The 25,142-nt window shown below is 41.2% G+C and overlaps 1 protein-coding gene across 3 annotated transcripts in view; it reads left to right on the forward strand.

Moving 5' to 3' along the window:
- LOC134211648 (dipeptidyl peptidase 4) overlaps window positions 1–23,420 on the forward strand; it is a 59,926-nt gene extending 36,506 nt beyond the window's left edge. For 2 of the 3 annotated variants that reach the window (XM_062688735.1, XM_062688736.1), the window contains exons 13-17: window positions 9,624–9,834; window positions 9,902–10,087; window positions 10,309–10,466; window positions 10,732–10,937; window positions 22,760–23,420. In XM_062688735.1, the coding sequence (XP_062544719.1) occupies window positions 9,624–9,834; window positions 9,902–10,087; window positions 10,309–10,466; window positions 10,732–10,937; window positions 22,760–22,897 (899 nt within the window). In that variant the 3' untranslated portion in view covers window positions 22,898–23,420. Of the gene's footprint in view, window positions 1–9,623; window positions 9,835–9,901; window positions 10,088–10,308; window positions 10,475–10,731; window positions 10,938–22,759 lie in introns of those variants that run through there. The other variant, XM_062688737.1, reaches the window with a different exon arrangement.
- The last annotated feature ends 1,722 nt before the right edge of the window (window positions 23,421–25,142 follow it).

A 25,142-nucleotide genomic window follows, 5' to 3' on the forward strand; every position in this document is an offset into this window, starting at 1 on the left:
ATGTTCATCATGATGTCAACTACCCAGACTATACTCTGAAGACCCAGATATCCAAAACCTTTGGAAGACTTTGCTTCTGGCAGCATACAGATATCTGAAATATTTGGATCCTATACCACATTGTTAATTAATTTTAACACTCAATCAAGTTTGGTCATTCTGATCATTGAGACAGTTATCAATTTTCAGGAATACTAGATACTCAAGGTTCTCAAAAAATGTTTTCGATTTCATCCCACGGTATCTATCAGATCGACCAAGGCTTTTGCAATGTATTCATCATCGGCACATACGCATCATGTAAATCCTTTTTTTTTTCAAATACGTCAAATACGTGATGTTCAAGGTACTACAAAACGTTCCCAAGTTCAACCCAAAGTATCTACCGAACAACCAAGGCCTTTAGCAATGTCCTCAAGATCGAAATGTAGCCAACAATGCAAACTCAAACTTCAGACAAATTTTCTTGAATTCGAGATGTTCAAGGTACTCCAAAACATTCTCGAGTTCAGCTCAAGATATCTACCAGATCAATCAATCAAGGCTTTTGCAATGTTCTTATCTTCGGCATATACTCAATATATCCAATAGGAATAATGTAAACGTTTTCGAGTTCAGTTCAAAGTATCTACTAGATTATTCACTTTTGCAATGTCCTTATCGTCAGTATGTACCAAATCTTATTCAAAAAGGATCGTTCAGGACTTGTTTGATCGATTAGATCACATGTTCTGAACTGTTTTGAGCACAAGGACGTTTTGGAGAAAAGAAAAAGCCTGTTGTTGCATGTAAAAGTAATGAGTGAAATCCTCAATGGACCTGCTAAGATGTTCAACGATGCACGAATATGTCGCTTGGGTCTTGGTTGATCGGGTATATCACATGTTTTGAACTCCAGGACGTTTTGGAGACCCAGACATAGTTTATGTTTACTCAAAACGCGATCAATTTATGTCTTACGATCACATAGATATTTTTTGGACATATATCTTACCCTGTGGAGAACACAAAGCTGCGTGGCGGCAATGTCCCAGTGGGGATGTAACACCAATGAGTAAGAAGAAGATATCTTAGCCTAGAAAATTTTGCTTGTAGGCATATTTCCTGATACATTCGAGGACATATACTTGAAAACAGTTTAGACGGCCTAGAACATTTTCGAATATATCAGAACGCCAGATAACAATGTAATCCTTTGTCCTGAAGTGATAAAGTGCAAACAAACCCGCATCTTGTCACTTCTAATCCAAAGGGGGAGTGGGGGGCTGGTGAAGAGAATCCTCTCTTTTTAGTTACGGCCTTACCGCTAGTGCTTGGAATATTATAAATACAACATTTGACCAAAAAGTAACCCTAGTTGTTTTATTTTAAAAGTTAAATCTCTTAATCTTAATCTGTTGATAAAAACGGAATTCTCGGGTACTTATTCAAAAGAACGCATGTGATTTTGTAAATAAAGATTCAAACGTCGATTTGTACAATCTGATAGTCCTCCCATGCAAACCATCATCACAAACAGGTAGGGGAAGCCTTCGGCTACCTGTTGGTGGTGTTGGTTTGCGTGGGAGCGCCATCAGATTGGAGAAATCGACGTTTGAATTATTATTAACAAAATCACTAACGTCCTTTTGAATAAGTACCCGAGAATTGTTGACGAATGGAGCGTGACAAAATTGGAACGTGATGCGAACCAGTGTGGGTAAAAACTCAAATTCTCATATCTCATCCACGATTCAAATCAGGCAACAAACAACAAATTGGCTGCTTGATCTCTTGCTGCTGTTTTTTTACAGCTTGATTAGCGGCACATTTGTATCCACATTTCTTATATGTAGGCCTCTAATTCAAAATTCTTCTCAGATGCTGTTTTTAATGGATGATCTGGAATGGTATAATTGTTGAAGCCGAATCCAACTTTATTATATGGATCCAAAGAGTATTGACTATTAAAATAAACCGCTTTTTGGTTACGCGTGTAGACCTTAGGACCTATACTTCAGGGAGTTCTTGGGTGACCTGTAATGGAATAGTTATTGAAGGCATATCCAGTGTGATTCATAGGGCATGCTTAGCTTAGCTTTTAGCTTTGACTGACTACACATATCTATGGTTGCTACTCCGTGATTGACCAGAATCAGTGAAATTGCACAAATAATCAACTGAATGATTGACTGGGATTGTTCAAGCATTCTCAGTGTGCAAGTTTCAGTGACTCTAAAATTCAAATGATCAATAACGGCGCCGGCCACGTCCTTGTAGTCAGTTAGGAAGAAGGAAGGAATATTAGTAGGTGGTTTTTGGTATTTGAAGACCGTGTTTACCTCTGCGTCTCCACAAAAACCACAGGAAGGATTATCAGTTAATTGGTAGGCATCGTTGGATCTGGATTCACTCTGATAAGCGATACGACCATGCCATTATTTATACACAGTGATTTTACAGTACAAACTAACTACCGGCCTACCGGGCGCGCAAAGCAGAACACAATATTTCGGCCGATCGCGCCATCGTTCTGCTGTCCGAAACAAGAGAAATCTCGCACTGAACTGATTTTTATTACCGGCCGCGCAAAGCAGAACACAATATTTCGGCCGATCGCGCCATCGTTCTGCTGTCCGAAACAAGAGAAATCTCGCACTGAACTCCAGGGACGCCAGATAAAATTTTTATAAGTCTGTATCAATCTCAGCCAAATGTCTGTATCAGTACTGTTATTTCTCATTTTCAATGAGAGATGTCACGCGATGTTTACATATTTGCCCCTTTCAATATCTATAGAAACGCGAAGGATGAATGGCATGCTACCAAAAGCTCAAAAAATATTTGTTCCGTGACAGGGCATGAAAGTGTGCACTATCTGCTTTATTTTAGTGTTTATTACCACTTTCAACTCAATGAATTCAAGGAATATGATAGTTTTTTTTGACTAGTCACTATTCTTCGCAAATATCTATTAAAATTACTTAGAAATTTTAATTTTAAAATAAGGCACAACATGCTTTCATGACTGTCTTTCATGCGAAATTGATCAAAGAACCCACGATTCTTTCATTTGGTCGCCTGAAATAAAAAAAGGGGCTTTGGTCTTTGTCTTAATATGACGATCACGACCTTTTCCAGTACTGGTCTGTATTTGTCTGTATGGAGGTATGAGGTACAGTGAACGTTCGCCAATTGTTTTTTTTTACTAGTTGGGGCCCTTTTTAGTTGGGGGTTCGCCAATTGGGGCTTCTTCTTCTTATTGGCATTACATCCCTACACTGGGACAGAGCCGCCTCGCAGCTTAGTGTTAATTAAGCACTTCCACAGTTATTAACTGCGAGGTTTCTAAGCCAAGTTACCATTTTTGCATTCGTATATCATGAGGCTAACACGATGATACTTTTATGCCCAGGGAAGTCGAGACAATTTCCAATCCGAAAATTGTCTAGACCGGCACCGAGAATCGAACCCAGCCACCCTCAGCATGGTCTTGCTTTGTAGCCGCGCGTCTTACCGGCTACGGAGGGCCCCCCAATTGGGGCGAAACCCAACTAAAAAGTAGCTAAACGTCAGAATGTGACGTCAAAAACGCGTTGACGTTTTGTTTACATGTTTGGCGGGATCGATATTGTAAACAACATTGACGGCATTCGCTAGTTGGGGTAAGGTCGTGCCCCAATTAGCGAACGATCACTAGAACTAGAAAATTATTCAAAAACCCTGCACTTTTGACAACGTTGAATATCGATGTTTCAATAATCAAAAGTCGGTGTAAGACTTAGGCGTGCTTAGGCTATGAACCATTCCACCGATTCGTTTAACTTTTGGTTAAAATTTGACAGTTCAATGGTTATTTCTTAGTGGATAAAAATAACCCTACTCCGGAGCATGGTTACAATTAACAGTTCGATAGTTAAACTTTGCTCGCGAGAAAAAGTGACGCCAAATCCTTTTTGCTCCAAATAACTATCAATCTGTCAAAACTCAAATGTCTTTGGGATAAAATTTTAACCACGATGGGAAAGTAACCATAAAACTTTCAAATTTTAACTAAATTTAAAGTTAAACAAATCGGTGGAATGGTTCACAGCCTTAGTCGAGTCAAGTACGAGATACTGAAGACGATCTTACTGTTGAGGTTGATATACATATTCTCGAAGTTATTGTAACGTTATAAACAAGTGGAGGAATGAAATATCTCGTCTTATGACAAGTGAATATCTTACACTAAAAGCTCTAAATGTTCTTATCAATATGAATGTTGTTTCATTGACATAAATTGATAATATCCACGCCATTTTCTAACGGAAAATCCGTTGGGAAGTCCAAAAGAGGCACAGCAGGAATAATTCCGTTTGGAAACCTAAAGAACGGAACGGCCGTATTTTGGGTTTACAAACGGAGAACTTTTGGTCTTTCGAGCTTTTTTGAACTTCCGAAGGAAATTCTTTTTGGACTTTCGAACCAATACCTTTTGTGCTTTCGAGCAAAACCTTTTTGGCTTCCGAACGGAATCTTTTTAGGCTTCTAAAGCCCAAATGGCTGCAATTGGAATTTCAATTGGTTTTTAATGGATGATCTGGAATGGTATAATTGTTGAAGCCGAATCCAACTTTATTATATGGATCGAAAGAGTATTGATTATTAAAATAAACCGCTTTTTGGTTACTCGTCTTATGCCAAGTGAATATCTTACACTAGAAGCTCTAAATGTTCTTATCAATATGAATGTTGTTTCATTGACATAAATTGATAATATCCACGCCATTTTCTAACGGAAAATCCGTTGGGAAGTCCAAAAGAGGCACAGCAGGAATAATTCCGTTTGGAAACCTAAAGAACGGAACGGCCGTATTTTGGGTTTACAAACGGAGAACTTTTGGTCTTTCGAGCTTTTTTGAACTTCCGAAGGAAATTCTTTTTGGACTTTCGAACCAATACCTTTTGTGCTTTCGAACAAAACCTTTTTGGCTTCCGAACGGAATCTTTTTAGGCTTCTAAAGCCCAAATGGCTGCAATTGGAATTTCAAAAGTATTTCTTTCCACAATATAAAAGGACTCCGTTTGAAGGCCCTAAATAATTTCGCTCGGAAGCCTAACAAGGTTGCGTTCGAAATTCAAAAGAATTCTGTTTTGGAAGCTCAAAATAATTTCGTTCAGAAATACTTTCCCAAATCTCAAATAATTTAGTTCGGAAACCAAAGGAGACTTGTTTTGAGGTAACAAACGCATGATTTTTGGTTTTCTGAACGAAGCTCTGTTTGGCTTTTGAAGGGAACTCTTTCTGGATTTTCGAATCGATTCCTTTTGCGCTTACAAACAAAATCCTTTGAGTGCTTCAGTCCAGAAGAAAATGATTCCGTTCAGAAGCCCAGAACGCTCCAATCGAATACTAGTATGGTTTTCTTCAAAACCCACCAGAACTTCGTTTGGAAGTCCAGAAGGAGGTAAGAACGCTCTCATAATGATTGTGTTTGAAAACTCAAAAATGATTAGATTGGAAAGCCCAACCGCATTTTGTATGAAAGTTCAAAGTTTTCGAATACAACAAAAATGTCTGTAAAAGTCTGTAACTTCCATCAAAAGTCTGTATAATGTCTGTAATCTGTATGATGTCTGTATGCAAGACCAAATGTCTGTACAGTATCTTCCCGCTTATCCGGACCTCGCTAATCCGACGACTCGTTAGTCCGGATCTCGCCAATTCGGAATTTTCCGGATTAAAAAGTATCAACACCCATTTAAACACATTATGCTGTCAGTTTTCAAATTTGTGCTGTGATTTTGTTTTGGTTCATTTGTATGGATTTGACAGTCGGATTAACGAGAGAAACCTCGATAGTCCGGCCATACATTTGTCGGATCAGCGGGGGTATACTGTATAAATACAGACATGTCTGTATGTCTGGTATCCCTGCTGAACTCTCCAGTGTGATTCATAGGGCATGAACCATTAAAAAAGCTATCTATGGTTTAGTCCTTAAGACATATACTTCAGGGAGTTCTTGGATGACCTGGAATAGAACAATTGTTGAAAATGAAAAAAAAAACAACTTTTTAGTTCTTTTGGTTTCTAAGAGTGGCTTCTCATAGGTTCATTGTTGGATGCCAATAATCTATAACTCGGGAACTAATGTGGAGGTTTTAATAGACAAGAAATGTTTATATGGTACCCCGCTCTAGAAGGGGAAGTTCCCATACAAATAAAACACACATTTCTGCATAGCTAGGAAACTAGTTCAGTATATGAAATTAAATTTGTCATGTGGAGGTTTTACAGACTAGAAATGTTTCTATGATGGTTCGTAACCCCCTCCCGTTCCAGAAGGGAGGGGAGCCCCATACAAACAAAACTAATTTCTACATAACTCGAGAACTAATTAAGCAAATGGAATCCAATATGGCATGATGAATCCAATATGAAAAAAAGAAATTCTGACTTTTGCTCTGCTAAACTAAATTGAATTGGAGGACAAGCTCAAAACTGGATACAAAGTGTGGATACAAAATAAATCTTTGTGGTAACTGAAAAATTTTGGAAGAGACGAAATTCGACAGGTGTGCTAGTATCTAATATTCTTTTCACGTCACGACGGTAAAAAAGGATTACATAAAATGAAGTAACGTATATAGAAGTGGGGCCCTCCTTAGCCGCGCGTCATAGCCCACTTCTATATACGTTACTTCATTTTACGCCCCCACTTCTATATACGTTACTTCATTTTACCCCCAATATTACATATACTCCCTGAAGTATATGTCAAGACCATGCTGAGGGTGGCTGGGTTCGATTCCCGGTGCCGGTCTAGATATACGAATGCAAACATGGTAACTTGGCTATGAACCTCGCTGTTAACAACTGTGGAAGTGCTTAATGAACACTAAGCTGCAAGGCGGCTCTGTCCCAGTGTGGGGATGTAATGCCAATATGAAAAAGAAGAAGAAGATATAGAAGTGCCATAAGAAGAGCTTTGATTAATCGTCACATGTGGTTTACTGTTGTATTTCACAGTCAAGGGGGTACACATTGTTTATAATAGAAAACTTCACATACTGAAGACTCCCAAAAGGACGAAAAACAAATTATATACAACAAGATAAAAAAGACTGGGGAGACTTGATCCCCTTTTCTGATTTCCTATGTATCACAGCCAAAAATAAATAAACATACGCGATTTCCACACAGATTATCTAAGAAATATAGTACTGATGTATGACAGTCCTTAAATTATTGTTGATATTGTTACACAATCGATTTTTTGGAGTGCTGTCAAAAATCGACTTTTAAAATATTCGGGGGAAATTGATCATTCTCCGAGAATTTGCTTTGATAAAATTAGAAAGCTGCCCTCAGATTTTTAAAATATTTTTTCATCAAAATACGCGGAATTTTTGAATTGCTGTGCGTATACATGAACGATTTTGATTCGACAGCACACGCAATTTTGAAATTTGGGGAGACTTGATCCCCTTTCTATGATATCTACGCAATCTAGTTTTTCCTGCCAACCCTTCATCAAATCTGTCGAATCTACAAAAAATAGAAGCCTGAGAAGTAATTTATATTTTTTGAATTTTTTCGTCAATTATTTGTATGGGTGACTAACGGGGGATCAAGTGTCCCCATTTTGTAGATTGCAATAACTTCAAATCCACATATCCAAAAACTTTTATGGAATGTTGACATTTTCATCAGTACAGAAGATTAAGCATATTTCTGGCTTTGTGCTGCGAGCAAAACGAGAGCATTTGGTCATTGTTATGGAAAGTTGTTCAAATTTTGCGTGTCCAATAAAAAAAATCTTTGGGAAGGTCAAAACATACAAGGAAGAAAAAAAGTACCCAACGTTGAGTTTTTTTTAACTTACTTTTGAGTTATTTTTTCTCTTCTCTTTCATCCATTCTTTCTTCTGTTGTCAAAAACAAAAGAGCGAAACAATCCAACGACGCCAGTTCAATACGGGAAGCCAACTTTGAGTTTATTGCCTGAACTCAAAATTGAGTAAATTAAACCTCCAGTTGGGTAAATAAATTTTCCGTTGGGTATTTTTTTTAACATGGGAGTAAAGGCAAACTACTTCGACCCCATTTACTCAATTTTGGCTTCCCGTACGGATGTTCGAGGTTGGGTGAATTAAACTCACTATTGAGTAGTTTATTTCTTCCGTGTACAAACCGCCCTGCAGAATAAAATTTATTTATTTAATATATAAAATAATATAAAATATATTTTATTAATTTAATATGCATTAGCATTAGCATTAGCATTGAGCATTTCGCACAAATTCGTAGGTGGTACAAACCGATACTACAGATATTGATTTGGGACCAGGGCCGGATTTATGGGGACTGGGGGGCGTGGCCACTGGCCCCACAAATCTCATGTACCAAAACCAACCTTTTTTGTACATTTTGGGGCCCCCACAAGCTGTCGGCCCCGGGGCCCCCTTCCGGCTAAATCCGGTCCTGTTTGGGACTAATCACTATCTCTTAGATGGAAGCAATGCAATCTCCAAAACAGGGGGTGATCAAGTCTCCCCGGGGATCAAGTCTCCCCACCTTCCCCTATGTTAAAAAAAATGCAGCTTATTATGTCGAAACTTTTTTCCCTATTGCTTCAAAGGCCATTTGCACAAATAAGGTAACGTTTGAGGGGGAGTGGAGTGGTTTATGAATCGTTACGTAATAAAAAAAGTAAGGCCGATACAAATATTTAAAAACTATTTTGTCCCCCCCCCCCTCGGATTTTTTTTGCTAAAAAATAATATTTTGAGGGGGCAACAATTAATACTATGTTCGTAAAACAATTGGGTTAGAGGGGAGGGTGTTTGTCTCAGTGAGCATAACGTAATTAAAGGGGGTGTCTGGGCACGCGTTACTTATTGATACATGTGTTCAAATTCCCGATTTTTTGCGTTGCGTGATTTGTGCATAAAGCCTAACCTCGTCAATTTGGATTTAACAATTTTGGTCCACTATTCTAAATTCGAGTAATTCACATGGTAGTATCTCGAAAAACAAACACATAGTTTTATGGTTAAGAATTTACTAGGCCTGCATGCCAAGTCCATAAAGATACTAACATCGGTAATACCAATAGTATTTAAAATAATCAGAAAGGTTTTATATAAATGTTTTAACAGTTTGATTGCAGTTGCAAGAGGTTTTAATAGGATAACTGTTCCGGTTCTTCATCTCATAGCTCCCATATTCATCAGAAACAGAAAAATGAAAAGCAGTTTGAATTACTTTTGACGTAGAACTACGTCTGTCTTTTTTGTGATTTCTATCAGCAGTGAGCGCGTATGTTAGAAATAGATTCGATGAAAATGGTTTCTTTCGAGATGAAAAGAATTTGCTACAGCTTGATGAAAATGGGAACAGCTTCCCAAATTTTATAAATAACTAATTTCTTTTCTCATTCAAAATAAATAACATTTGTATCGTAATGTATTCGATTGCTATACATAATCTTCAGCGACCAAAAATACTTAACACTACCCCAGTCCCTGCTTAAATTGCATTCGTTTGTTCAGTTCAGTCTTGTTTTTATTCGTTGCTTTTGTTGAAGATCCATGTCCAAAATCGTATAACAACAGCTGCAATATGAGTATTTGATCGTAATTCGTCTTTCCATTCAGTTGTTCATACTGCACTGAATCACCGGCTTGTTCGAGTTCTGTACGACACAAGACCTGCTTACACCAGAAAACTACAAGAACTTGCGCTTCCAACTCAACGGTCCTTTGAGATTCCCTTGCCGCATGGAACACGTGCGGCTGTGCAACTATTGCTTCCGCCCAGCTGGAGAGAAGAGCTTCGCGATGCGGCTTTCCCTGTGCTAGTTGAAGTGTAAGTACTATAAATAGTTCAAAAATTTTCTTCTGGGTGGAGATTTACGGATGTTCTTAAATTTCAGTAACGGTAGACCGGGATCCTCGTCAGTTTCTGAGCAGTTTAAAATTGATTGGGGCACCTATATGTCAAGTCACAATGATGTAGTTTACATCCGACTCGATGTGCGTGGAGCACGAGGACAAGGAAAAACGGCTATGTATCGCCACATTGGAGGTGTTGAAGTGCAAGATCAAATATCCGCTCTGAGGTATGTTTAGTATTAACACTGATGAACCTACGTGTCACTGGTCCTCTTCAATTGTCCAAAACTTTTAAACGAGCATTCGCTTTTTCGGGCGATCGCTTTTGTCAAAAGATTTAAGACACAAACCCACTACAATTTAATACGTTGTTTTAAAATTGTATGTCTGTTTAGTTTCTTAGTGTAGAAAGGGTTTAACTAAACTTTTCAAACCTTATGTTTTTCAGATACCTGTTGGAGACCCTCAATTTTTTAGACGAAAGCCGAGTTGGTGTATGGGGTTGGGGATACGGCGGGTATGTAACAGCAATGATATTAGGATCCCAACAAAATGTCTTCAAGTGTGGTATATCAGTGTCTCCAATCACAGACTGGTTGTATTACAGTAAGTAATGGACTATCAAATCATAGTAACGGTTCACGAATGTTTATCATTATTTATTATCATTTGAATCGTAATGGATTGATTGATATTAAAAAAAAAACTATTTATTATTTATCAAACTGGAAAAATATCAGCATTGTTATGGTATACTTCGTAAATTGAACACTATTGATCTTTTAAAATTCATATTTAGAATGTTATCAGAAACCAAAACAAAAACATGAGGATCACAGCATATTTATCACCTCCAATCTTTTCGCATTAGATTCGGTGTTTACGGAGCGTATATTGGGTGTACCAGCTGAAAACTATAAAGCATATGTGGAAGCAGATGCAACACAACGAGGAAAACAAATCCCTTCCAATTCTTACCTACTTATGCATGGCTTAGCAGACGTTTCGGCACCCTTTCAGCATGGAATACAGCTGGCAAGAGCACTGACTGAATCGGGGACCATTTTCCGATATCAAGTAAGTACCGAAGGTAAAATATAGATACTTTTAGTGATAGCCTCTCGTAAGCATAAGCGTTTCATGTTTTTCCTAAAGGTAAGGTCATTTTATGCTTATTTCTGGAAGAAAATCAGAATTAGCAAAAATCGACATGGGTCTCTTATGCGAATCGCGGCAATCTAGGGCCCATTCAAAAATTCCATAACACTTTAGGGGATGGAGGGGTCCGCAAACGAGAACAGACTTATGGCTCCTCACACTAAGAAAATCCAGAGGTGGCGACGGCACTAAGCAGCCTGCTGAAAAACAATAAAGCTCTGGTGGTTGATCATATTCCATGGGAACTACTAAAACATGCTGGTAAGGCACCTCAAGATACTCCACCAAATGTTGTGCCATCTTCTAATATTGATTCATGGGATGGTGAAGTTGGACTTTATCCTGAAGACACTGAAGATATTTGAAGGCTTGGGAAGATTTCACTTTTTTTCGATCATGCAAATGAATATGACATGTTTTAATCCATATACCACATTGTATGATAATTCTAAAAACTCAATCAAGTTTATTAATTCTAAACGTTAAGCCAGTGATCAATTTCCAGGAATATGTGATGTTCAAAATTCTCCAAAATATTCTCAAGTTTAGCCCACGGTGGCACGGTATCTACCTGATTGTTCAGGATTTTTTAACTTTGTTATAGTGATTTTTAAGTGAGTTAAGTGGGTTCATCACTTAGATTGTTCAGGAGCTGTGCAATGTCCTCGTCATCGGTATATATTAATCCCGGTTCTATGAGCAAATGTAAACCCGATTTCCTTAAATACGAGATGTTCGAGGTTCTCCAAAATATTTTCGAGTTCAGCTCATGATATCCACCAGATCAACCAAGACTTTTGCTAAGTCCTCATCATCGGTATATACTCAATCCAGTTCAATAAGCATATGACCCTAATTTCCATAAAAATGAGATTTCCAAGGTCCTTCAGAATGATCTTGAGTTCAATGTATCTATCAGATGCACAATGACTAAATGGATCTAATGTCTAATTTGGGAATATCGGGCTCATTCAGCAGTCGCTAAGTTGAGAAGGCCAACGATGGCCCTACGTAGCTTAGTTGGTTAAAAGCACCAGTATAGCGTACTGAGTGTCGTGGGTTCAAGTCCCATCGAAGGAAAGTGGTTATCTCCAATACACAAACTCCTCCAGACAACAAACTCAAGTATGGATATATCGAGATGTGGAACAGAAGTTCCTTGAAAAATTGTCCAAAAGGATAATCAGAGTAATAGAGAAAATATTTCTGAGTGAAGAACCTAAAATTTTAAAAATTTACATAAATGAAAGAAGAAAAAACTGGAGAATATATAATAGCATAGAACATCGACTAATGGAGTTAGCTTGTAAAAGTAATGAGTGAAAACATTCCAGCTCAATGATTTTTTTGCGCTATTTAGCAATGCACGGATACATCAATCAGCACTTGGTTGGTCGAGTAGATTGCAAGTCCTGAACCCCAGGACGTTTTGGAGAACCAGGAAAGCCTACAGTAGCTTGTGAAGGTGATGAGTGAATTTATACCAATTCAATGGACCTGCTGGGATGTTTAGCGGCACATGGCACACGCCCCGCTAAGGGCGCCAGGCCTTAAGGGGGCGCCGAAATCCAGAACTATGGGGAAATGGTGAAATGATGTATTTTTACGGGGTTGGATACCACTTGAATTGGAACTTGAATTGAACAGGAAATAAAATTGAAAAGAAGATTGGAACAAGTTTCTGGGAAACTAGATGAGGACTTCAATACGGCGAAACACATTGAAGACTGCAAAATTGCATGGTAGTTTTAAGTAGGTGGTAGTTTTAAGTAGTTAGTAGTAACACTTTGTCGGAACTAGTTTTTTTATATGCGTAGGTTCATTAAATCTTTCAGAAATTTTATTGTTTTTTTTTATCTATTGCGTTTATTGGAATGGCTCATGCGTGTATAACACTTAACGGAGCCGAGACTGATATTTACAATCGATATCATCTTGTTATCAACAGTTAATAAGGGGAAAGGGGCATAGACCAAGATACTCGTGGCGACTTTAGGTTTGATTGCGTAATTTCAGGATGGACTAGGTTGGCATTTAGGTTTGAGGTATTACAGCTGCTAATCCGGGTATTTGACGTCATTAACGGCATGTCGTAGCATCGTGCTCGAGTTGTGGTTCGTCAGGGAGCATCTTCCGGATGGCCATAGCTTCGTATTACACAGAACAATAAGACAAAAACAAAACAAAAACGAGACAGAAAAAAAATAGGGGAATTAGACTTTTATGTCAGACGAGCAAAGAAAGGCATAGATGGCCTGCATATAAACCACATCGCGATCCCCCAAGACACCTCTTACTTCCCTGTAGGGTTGTTTACCTCGGGCCACAAGGGTATCCAAGTTCAGAAAATTGTTAAATCAATTTGTTCGAGTATCCGATAATGAAAGAATGTGGGGTATTTTGCGGCGGCGACTCTTAGCGCGAAACAACGAACACGAATAGAAACACGGAACGTTTCAACCCTAGCCCAGCAGGGTAAATTAGCACATTTTGCCAATGAGGCACGCCGTATGAAGCTTGAGATCCCGGAGGTTAGTAAAGTCCGTTGGGTGGACTTTGGAGAACGCAGAATGCTGTCGTGACAAATTCTGCTATACTGTGGTTTACGAGCTGAACACACTCCCCGGCATCGCGGAATTGGCTTCCTACTAAGCGCTCAGGCACACTCTGCGCTTATGAAGTGGGAATCTATAAGTGAAAGGATAATCGTTGCCAGATTTGGAACACGGGTCCGAAACCTTACTATTATCCAATGTTATGCGCCAACCGATGCTGCCGATCTGCAAGACAAAGAGAACTTCTACAGTCATCTCAATGTCGTCGCAGATAGAATTCCGAATGGTCTCGCAGAAATGAGCGAAAACGAAGAGCTGTTCGTAGAATTTTGTGGTAATAACGACATGGTGATAGGGAGAACGCTCTTCCCTCATCGACCGGTTCACAAGGTCACGTGGGCCTCCCGTGACGGCTTTACAGAAAATCAAATTGACCACATCTACATCAGCCGAAAATGGAGCCTTCTTGATGTACGGAATAAACGTAGTGCCGATATCGCGTCTGATCATCACTTCCTCATCGACTAAATACGCCTGCGCATTGCGCGGATTCGTCGGCAGGAGGAAAAATTGGACGACGATTCAACACACGCCAACTGGAAGATGCTACGGTGAGACGGTTCTTTGTTGAAGAACTGGAGACGCGTGCTGCAGATATTCCGGAAGGGGGCAGCGTGGAAGACCAATGGACCGCCATCAAGAATGCCTTCATCGCCACCAGCGAGAACAATCTGGGCGAACTGCGCACCAAGAGAAAACAATGGATCACCGATGAGACCTGGAGGAAGATAGAGGAGCGAAGAGAAGCCAAAGCCACGATAGAGCGATCAAAAACCAGAGGAGCCAAAGTCTTAGCCCGTCAACGATACGAGCCTTGAGAAGGAAGTAAAACGCTCATGTCGACGGGACAAGCAAGCGTGGGCAGACTCTGTGGCCGACGAAGGAGAGAGAGCCGCCGCAACCGGGGACATTCGCCTTCTCTACGATATCTCACGACGCTTAAGCGGGACGAAGATTAATGCAACGATGTCTGTGAAAGACGCGAATGATCAGTTATTGACCGACCCAACTGACCAGCTGAAACGCTGGTTCGAGCACTTCGAAGAACTTTTTCAAGTGCCAGCCAGGCCATCACCACCTCGGCATGATCTGCCTAGGATCCGACGTATAACACGCGTCAATACCGAAGCTCCATCACTGCTAGAGATTCAAACAGCCATCCAAAGCATGAAATCGAATAAAGCCCCAGGGGTCGATCGCATATCAGCCGAGATGCTTGAAGCTGACCCCATGACATCCGCTCAACTACTGCATCGTTTATTTCGTAATATCTGGGACACCGCAACTTTCCCGGTCGACTGGATGCAAGGTATTTTAGTGAAGGTGCCCAAAAGAGGTAACCGGACTGTATGCGATAACTGCCCAGGCATTATGTTGCTGAGTACCGTTCTCAAAGTTCTATGCAAAATTATGCTAGCCCGGATTCAGGAGAAGATCGATGCGACTCTCCGGCGGCAGCAGGCCGGATTCCTTACCGGAAGATCCTGTGTGGACCATATTGTTACGCTCCATATCATTATGGAGCAGGTCAACGAATTCCAAGAGTCTCTTTACTTGGTATTCATTGACTACGAAAAAGCTTTCGACTGTCTCTATCACGAGAATATGTGGGGCACCCTGAGACGCACGGGGGTTCCTGAGAAAATCATCGGCCTCATCGAAGCACAGTACGAGGCCTTTTCGTGTGCTGCACAATGGGGTCTTGTCCGACCCTATCCGGGTCGTAGCTGGTGTGAGGCAAGGATGTATTCTATCACCGTTACTGTTCCTCATCGTAATCGACGAGATTCTGGTAGATGCGATTGACCGTGAACCAAGCCGCGGGCTGTAATGGTAGCCTATAACCATGGAGCACCTAAACGACTTCGAATTGGCTGATGACGTTGCACTCCTCGCGCAACGGCGCTCCGATATGCAGAGTAAGCTCAACGACTTTGCCGAGCGCTCCTCTTCGGCAGGTTTAGTCATCAACGTCAACAAAACCAAATCGTTGGATGTAAACACGGTGACTCCTTCCAGTTTCACAGTAGCCGGGCAACCAGCGGAGAATGTTGAAAGCTTCCAATATCTGGCGGCCAAATAGCGTCAGACGGCGGTACCAAGATCGACATAGGCGAGTTGGAGAAATATCTGGAAAAACAGGCAGATAAGTGAACGCACCAAGCTGGAGGTGGCACTCCCAACGGAAGAGCAGCTAGGCGCAGCGTCTCTTGAAGAAGGCAGAAAAGATATTCGATCCGCCATTGGAAGCACCGCAACCGCTGCACTAGGCACGGTGTCCCCTGATCAGAGAAACGACTGGTATGACGGCGAATGTGAGCAGTTAGTTAAGGAGAAGAATACAGCATGGGCGAGATTTCTGCAATACCGCACAAGGGCGAACGAGGCACGAGGAAAAAGTGCCAGCAGGAAGATGGAGACCGTGAAGAGACGGAGCAACTGTACCGCGCTAATAACGCACGAAATTTCTATGAGAAGTTAAACCGTTCACGTAAGGCCACGTGCCACAGTCCGATATGTGTAAGGACAGGTGAGGCACTGGCTAGAGCGCTGCACTGGGTAATTACCAAGGTTTGGGAGGATGAGGTTCTAGCGCAAGAGTGGATGGAAGGTGTCGCGTGTCCCATCTACAATAAGGGCGATAAGCTGGATTGTAGCAACTACCGCACAATCACATTGCTGAACGCCGCCTACAAGGTACTCTCCCAAATTTTATGCCGCCGACTAACACCAATCGCCGTACGTCAGGTATTGCAGAAATGCCGCGAATACAACGTGCCCACACATCATTTATTTAACGACTTTAAGGTGATTATACAATCAAGCCATGTGATGAATTTCGAATTCACCACACGGTTTTCTACTCCTATTATCAAAAGTTCAAATCTAGCATAATAATTTTTGTATAATGCTGAAATTAAAGTCGATTGTTTAGCATTAGTTAGCAAACGATCTACGGATGTTTCATCGCCATGGGCGTTGTGGTTCTTTCAATTCGTGCTCTTGAAAAATCACTAGAAAAAGCACGTGGCTTCCAAGATGGCCGATTTGTGGCTTTGTTGTATAACCACCTTAAAGCCGCATATGATACAATCGATCGGGACCAGCTATGGCAGCTAATACGAAAACGGATTTTCGAATAAACTGATACGGTTGATCAAGGCAACAAAGGATCGAATGGATGTGCCTAATTCGATTTTCAGCCACCCACCACGAGTTGGTGACGAAATCGAGGTGGTTGAAGAATTCGTATCTTTGGGCTCACTGGGCTGGGGGCACCGGTTCTGATGATGCATTTCACTTTGCCTCACCCAGCTGTGCGAAAAAATATGGTCCCCAACATAAAATGAGTGAGAACAAAGCGTTTTATCCAACCCCTTCGGTGGGGGCCGCATATCCGAATCAGTTTTCCCCAACTTGTATACAAGTGCGATAGTTTTGTTTTCATGGCTTGTTATGATTTGAAGAGATTTTTGCCTCTCTTTTATCGTCGTTCGTTATCTATTGAGAGCGATTTCTGCGAACCCTCGAAACCGCGATGTTCTCCATCCTGGATAAACAGAGCTAGTCTGCCTACGGGTGGTATAGTGAATACAGAAGAAAATTTCTTGATGCTCGCTAGACATATACCCTTCTTCAGCCATCAATCAAGGTTCGGTCGTCGCAAAATGTTACGTCGATATACGACTCGCCTCTTGACCCTCTGGAAGTCCACGCTTGTCCATGCGTTGTCGCAACTCATTGTATCATTTGGTTGTTTACTGTTGCATTGTTTTGCGTTTTTCCCCTGCTGTTAATTCCAATTTAGTAATACCGGTCTGTAAGTGGCGTGTTTTGGCTTTATCGCTAACGATTACGTGGTGCATACTACTGCAGTGAAGAATCACGCGTAGTGAATTCGGAAATTGAGAAAATTCATCAACAATCGACGGGCGAGAAAAGTGTTTTGCTTTTGCAATTTTGCATATACTGCGATCACGGTACAAGTGATCCGAAGTCGACTCGATTGTGCGAATTGGGTACTCTCGATCACAGTAGTTTCTGTATGTACGGTTGTCTGGAGTGCGAAAGTTCAAGCGCAACATACGACAAGGTCCGCATCCTCGAACACAATGTCTCTAGTATGCAGTTCCTGTGCAAATGAGATCGGTGACATTCAAGTTGAGTGCCAAGGCTTCTGTAAAGCCATTTTTCATCCCCGTTGTTGTGGTATTGCTGCTGATGCGTTTGAGGAAGTTATGAAAAACAAGCAAATTTTCTGGATGTGCTATTCGTGTACTAAACTGATGGATGACTTACGCTTCCGAAATACGACACGGGCGGCTTATGAGGTCGGACAAGTGCATGCGCTGAATTCTCATAGCGATATTATGCAAAACCTGAAGTTGGAGATTATGGATGAACTGAAAACCGAGATTAAGACGAACTTTGCCAAGCTGATAAACTCTAGCTCATTCACTCCGAAGTCTTTTAAGCCCACCGACATCCATCCTAGGTTTACCAAGGGCAGGAGACTGTTTAGAACGATCGATAACGCTGAACCTACTCCGAAGCCCTCGCTACAAGTTGGAACTGGAAGCACTCCGTCTCCGTCAATGGGGATAGCTACTGTTCCGCCTAATCAACCGAAGTTTTGGCTGTATTTATCCCGTATCGCGAGAGATGTATCCACAGACCAAGTTCGCGCTCTCGCCATGAAACGCCTTGCGTCAGATGACATTCAAGTAATTCGACTGGTTGCTAAAGGAAGGGATATAAATACTTTGTCGTTTGTCTCGTTCAAAGTCGGTATGAACCTGGACCTGAAGTCCAAGGCTCTATCGACTTCTACGTGGCCGAGAGGAGTAGTTTATCGGGAGTTCACCGACAACAGATCCGGAGCAAATTTTTGGCGACCAGGACCTGCTGCAGTATGCGACGATCCATTGAGCACATCAATGGACGAAGTTATATTGATGGAATAAGTGATATGATAGATGGCTTCAGCTCTGCTCCGGGACGCACACTTGCCTCTACCCTCAAGGAAGTTCCTATTCCTCTCATCGTATTGGCGCGCCCTTCCCACCAGCGGCCAGCAGTCGTCTCGCCCCTACATTTGATATGGGAGACGGGATCTTCCAATTTCCTTCTACAGGCAAGTATAGTTCATTACCGAGCGTTTCGCACCCTGATTTTTACAACGTTTCCAGCGATTCTCCAGCTAAATCTCAGCCTTTGCATTCAGTCAACAAGATACTACAAAACGATGTACGCGTTCCTGGACGCACGAGTTCCATAAGCACAGAGGAAGCCCCTAATCCACTCAACACAGTCGTGCCCTTTCTGCCTACGATCATCAGCCGTCCTGGTCCTGTGTTTGGGATTGGAAACAGAGCTTCCGCACTCCTCTTTCTGGCAAGTATCAACCATCAATGAACGATTTTCTGTCTGAAAGTTCTCCGGTTTTTAGTGAAACCATGGATGATTCCACTCTCCTGTCCGAACTGCCGTTTAACTACACATCTAGGATCCAAATAATCAACCGTTCACCGGGATGCACGCCTGCTAGCTTAATGGAAGTCCTCAATCCGCTCATTGTAGTCGAGCCATTCCAGCCAGCGCTCCGCAGTCGTCCCGGTCCTGTAATTGAGTCTGGCATGGAGGGCTTCCAAACCGTTATTGCAGCCAAGTACAATATCGTCCCGAACAATTCTCTTCCGGTAACATATGTTACTTCCAGTATCCAGCCAGTAGACGCTGATTCCAACCCCGAGCAGCCTGCCATATCATCCAACGTTTCTAACAATTGCCTGCCGGTTAGAGGATCCATTTCGTCTGGTGAATTACCTGCTCATGCCTTGCGCATCTACTACCAGAATGTGCGCGGCCTCCGTACTAAGGTGGACTCTTTCTTTCTGGCTGCTAGTGAATGTGACTACGACGTAATTGTTTTGACGGAAACTTGGCTGAACGAATACATCCTCGGCATACAGCTATTCGGTCCTAAGTTTGCTGTTTACCGTACAGATCGTAATTCAGCTAACAGTACTAAGTCTCGCGGAGGAGGAGTCTTGATAGCAGTCTCAACACGCTGGAATAGCTACGTTGACTCTACATTGACAAGCATTGCATTGGAGCAGTTATGGATTAGAATTTCTACGGCCGATCGATTGGTTAGCATAGGAGTATTATATCTACCTCCAGACCGGCGTAGCGACATAAATTGTATTCGGGATCACATGAACTCTTTTAGCTCTATTAGTTCCAACCTGGACTTCAATGACTTCGTCTTGCAACTAGGAGACTATAATCAACCGAACTTGGAATGGGTTGCATCGGAAGACGGGTTTATGCATGTGAACCCTCAATCTGTTTTTCCACCAGTAGCTCCGCATTGGTCGATGGTTTTCGTTCAATTGCTTGACTCAGCTTAATGGAGTGGCTAACAGGAATGGTCGGTTTCTGGATCTCGTCCTCGCCAACGATGCAGCTAAATCTACTTGCACCGTTTCCGAAGCCATCGAACCTCTCATCTACCTGGATGCTGACCATCCCGCTCTGGACATAGTCGTCAACCTTCCGGGCCTGTTTACGTTTGACGATGCTTCTGACGTGCACCAAATGTACGACTACCGCCGAGCTGATTATGATAGTATTTGTGATGCTATCTCATGTATTGACTGGTCACCCATCGAGATTGACGTCTGTGTAGATGATGCTGTTAATTATTTCACTCGCCAAATTCATCGTATAATTGCGGAGCACGTGCCCCTGTGTCGCCCGAAGCCTAAACCTCCCTGATCGAACAGTCGTCTGCGTCAGCTAAAGCGAAGTAGGGCAAAAGCATTGCGACAGTACTGCAAGAATCGCACGCTGATTACGAAGCAGGAGTTCAACCGTTCCAGTACTGCATATCGTGTATACAATCGATTCCTTTATCGTCGTTACGTGCTTCGAACACAATCATCACTCCGTAGAAACCCCAAACGTTTTTGGTCGTTTGTTAACTCCAAACGAAATGAAGTTGGTCTGCCTTCGTGCTTGCATCTGGGTGAAGAAATCGCCAGTTCTGAGCTGGAAAAATGTAATTTATTCGTTCGACATTTCCTAAGTACATTCAATGCCACCAGGGCCACCGCCGATCAAATAGCTGTTGCAAATCAATTCACGCCTAGAAATGTTTTAGATTTACATGCGTTTATAATCGATGAGCAGACCGTTCTGTCAGCCATCAGAAAATTGAAAAGCTCGTACACTGCCGGCCCGGATGGTATTCCGTCTTCTGTGCTCAAGAATTGTTCGAACTCGCTGGCTACCCACTTAGCTAGGATTTTCACACTGTCGCTCCAGGAGGGAAGTTTCCTGATGAATGGAAGATGTCGCACATGTTTCCCGTTTACAAAAAGGCGACAAAAGGAATGTACAAAATTACCGAGGCATCACATCCTTATGTTCTTGCTCCAAAGTATTCGAGATAATCATGAATGACGTTTTATTCAGTGCCAGTAAAGCGTACATCTCTACTGCACAGCACGGCTTCTATCCAAAGCGATCTGTAGAAACGAATTTAATAGAGTTTGTTTCGCTGTGTGTTCGCACCATGGACTCCGGTGGTCAAGTTGATGCAGTTTATACGGATTTGAAAGCAGCGTTCGACCGCGTCGACCATGGAATATTGCTTGCAAAGTTAGAACAACTTGGAGTTAGTCGCCATCTAGTGTGCTGGTTCAAATCATATCTGTCGAACCGATTGCTTTCTGTGAAAATCGGTTCTTCACAGTCTGAATACTTCTCCAATACTTCTGGTGTACCACCAGGCAGTCATCTGGGGCCTCTCTTGTTCACGCTGTTTATCAACGAACTCTCCCGACTTCTACCTCCTGGTTGTCGTTTGTTTTATGCGGATGATGTTAAAATGTTTAAGATTATCAACAGCATCGAGGATTGTGAAGAACTGCAATCGCATGTGGATAGAATGGCGAACTGGTGCTCTGCTAATCTTCTGACGATCAGTATTCAAAAATGTAATGCTATTTTCTTTTATCGGAAACACAAGCCGATAGTTTTTGACTATTGTATCTCTGAAACTACCCTTGAAAGAGTGAATAGGATTAAGGATTTAGGAGTCACACTGGATCAAGACATGACATTCAAGCCGCACTATAACGACATAATCGCAAAAGCTAATCGGTAACTCGGATTCATTTTCAAACTATCTGAAGACTTCCGGGACTTTCATTGTTTAAAATATCTGTACTGCTCTTTAGTTCGTTCTATCCTTGAATTTTGTGCTTTAGTTTAGATAGCGTCTGGATCTCAAGGCTAGAAATCCTGCAGCGTAGATGCATGCGTTATGCACTTCGGCACCTTCCATGGAGGGATCCCGTTCATCTTCCCGCATATGAGGATCGATGTAGACTACTTGGTATTGACACTCTTCAAATGAGAAGGAATAGATCGCAGGTTGCCTTCGTGGCCAAAATCGTGACTGGTGAAATTGACTCTCCGGAACTTCTCCGGAGGTTAAATCTTTATGCTCCGGAACGAACAATGCGTCAACGAGATTTCCTGCACCTTTCTCCGCGTAATCGAATGTATGGCATGAATGAACCTTTCTGTGCTGCTGCGGCTGCTTTTAACAACATTTATAGGCTATTTGATTTTAACTTACCATTGACCACTTTTTTAAGAAGATTGTAATCGTTTAATGTATATTTGTTTAAATTTACTATATTCATTAAGACTACCAAATGTCAGATGAATCAATACAATAAACATAAACATAAACATAAACTCTGCAACCTGGCTTACCACCAACTCCTCCTCAGTAAGAAGGCGATTTTTACTACTTCATTAGTGGATTTCGGATTTACCACGCCAATACTGTGGGCCAAGCAGAATAAGATGCCCTCGTGTTGGAAATAATGTCTATAATTTTAATTGCGAATACCATTGTTTCGAAGCTAATTTTGTTGCGTGTTGCGTATCGCATTCAAACAAAGAGGTTGGACGATTCATTTTGATAGTAGAGGATGTGTAATACGATCAAGCAATCAGTTTAAAATTAGTTTCGAAAATCGTGTATCGTCCAGAACAACTCAATAAACAAAATTCATCTGTTAAACTTTTGTTTTCATTCGATTCCAGAGCTACGCCGACGAAGGCCACGATCTGAACGGTGTGCTTGAGCACGTCTACCGCACCATGGAAGACTACTTAAAAGGTTGTTTATCGCTGGATTCCGATGATGAGAAACCCAAAGAGGTGCACGTACCGAACGAGTAATCGAGCAACGTAATCAATCATCGTTTTTAGCATGTGCTGTGTAATATCAAAATTTTTACTCCGGTTTTATTTAGTGCGCGACATTCATAGTAAATCTACTACTACATATCACAATGTGAAAACATCGACAAAAGCGAAAAGACAGCGCAATTATGAATGCAATGATGTTGAATTAAAACAAAAGAATGTTCTTCCTTTTTTTCATCGAAACGAAAATGAGAAAAAAAATATTAATAGCATAACGCATATACGTGACGTGTTTACAGTTTTCAAAAAGGTGTACATAAAATTCAATGTGATGATAAAACCATTTTCGCAAAACTAGTGTAGTAGATTTTTGATATGCTCTTGCCTTAAAATGTACATAAACTGGAAGATAAAATCAAACTCGTGTACATAGACGCTATGACGGGCTTGTTTATCGTTGTTTATAATTTTGTTTTGAATACTGTATAATTAATACTCAATTGTTGTAAAATAAACTCACCAGTGATGCTCATTGTTGTATATAACAGTTTTTAAATAGTTGTTCATTTATTTACCGCCGAACTTCTTGAATGTTCAGACAAAATCGTCGGATCGACTGTTCTTCACAAACGGTACCGCGCTCGAAACCTTTTTTAAACATTTGAGCAAAGTAAAGAAACTACATATAAGTAAAGGATTCGTCTTGCCAAAAGGGATTTTTTAACAATAAAAGACAAGGAATTCCTTCAAGAGGAACTTACTAATTTGAATGGTCAGAACGGAATGAATTTTGATTTTATTCTATGCTTTTTCAACGGTTTACATTTATGGAATTCCAAACCAATTGGTTCCTTTTCCGACGCTATCAAAGAAGGATCCAACAACGCCTAAAAATTCACCTGAAATCAGCGGATTGCCTTCATCCATGTATCTGAATGACGAAACTGCTGACACGCAACAGGACATTTGCAACCTTTTTTCAACTAAATTTTCCAGTGTGTTCGAAGATGAGCTACTGTCCGCCGACTCCATCACCTCCGCAGCCGAGAACGTCCGCTTGGCTAACCAACAGCTGGTTAGCATTGACGTGAGTGCCGAACTTATTACTAAAGCCGCATCTCAACTCAAGGGTTCATATAACCCCGGTCCTGATGGGGTGCCATCCTGTTTTATTAAAAGAAGTATCGAATGGCTACTGGCTCCAGTTCAAAAGATTTTCCAGCTTTCAATCTCCAGCGGAGTATTCCCTTCCTGTTGGAAAATAGCCGAAATGTTTCCTGTGTATAAAAACAGTAACAAGCGCGATGTTAATAACTACAGGGGAATTACATCGTTATGCGCCGTATCGAAGCAATTTGAACTTGTTATCATTGATTACGTCAGTGCACACTTGGGCTTATTCTACGAGTGGAGTGACGTGAGATTGCTCAAATGACGTGAGAATATAGCCCCATTTGAATAACATGGTCACCTCACGTGAGAATTGTTAAAATCGACTCATCTCACGTCACTCGACTCGTAGAATAAGCCCAACTGCAAGCAACACATCAACACAGACCAGCATGGCTTTGTAACTGGGCGCTCCACAACTACGAATTTACTGTGTCTAACCTCTTACATCACGGAAAGTATGAACACTCGGGCCCAAACGGATGTGATCTACACAGACCTTTCTGCTGCGTTCGATAGGCTGAATCATGACATCGCGATCGCAAAACTGGACCGATTAGGTATCGGTGGGTACAGTGGCGTAGCCACGGGGGTGGTTTTGGGCATAAAAACCCCCCAGAGACAAAATTTTTAGAAGAAATTTTTCAAATCAAATCAATGCTTTCGCTGATTGGTGCACTACGAACCGAATGGTTGTTGATCCGACAAAATGATTTATTTATTTATTCTTTTAATTTTCAACTGACCTTATTAGTCTTATTGAAATAAAAACTTATCAACTAAAACATACATATATATATACAACATGAATACAAATGAAAACAAATACAATTGCTAAAATTACCAATAGAAAGCTCATCATAAAACCACAAACAAACATTTAGCATTACCTTCAATTAAAAATTTGGTCGCCATACAGTGCAGCGATTCTCAAATTCTCTGAACCTAACTTTTTTCGGCCAAGTGGAAGTTTTCAATGCCAATGATTTAAATTTTCGGTCTAACACAATCTTAAAAGAAATATAATCTAAATCATGAACTTTCTGTTTCGATACCAGCCTTTTTACCCTAACTTTATTTCTATCAGCAATGCTCAAACATTCACAAG

This window comes from Armigeres subalbatus, chromosome 2 (genome assembly GCF_024139115.2).
Source record: "Armigeres subalbatus isolate Guangzhou_Male chromosome 2, GZ_Asu_2, whole genome shotgun sequence".
Taxonomy (NCBI): Eukaryota; Metazoa; Arthropoda; class Insecta; order Diptera; family Culicidae; genus Armigeres; species Armigeres subalbatus.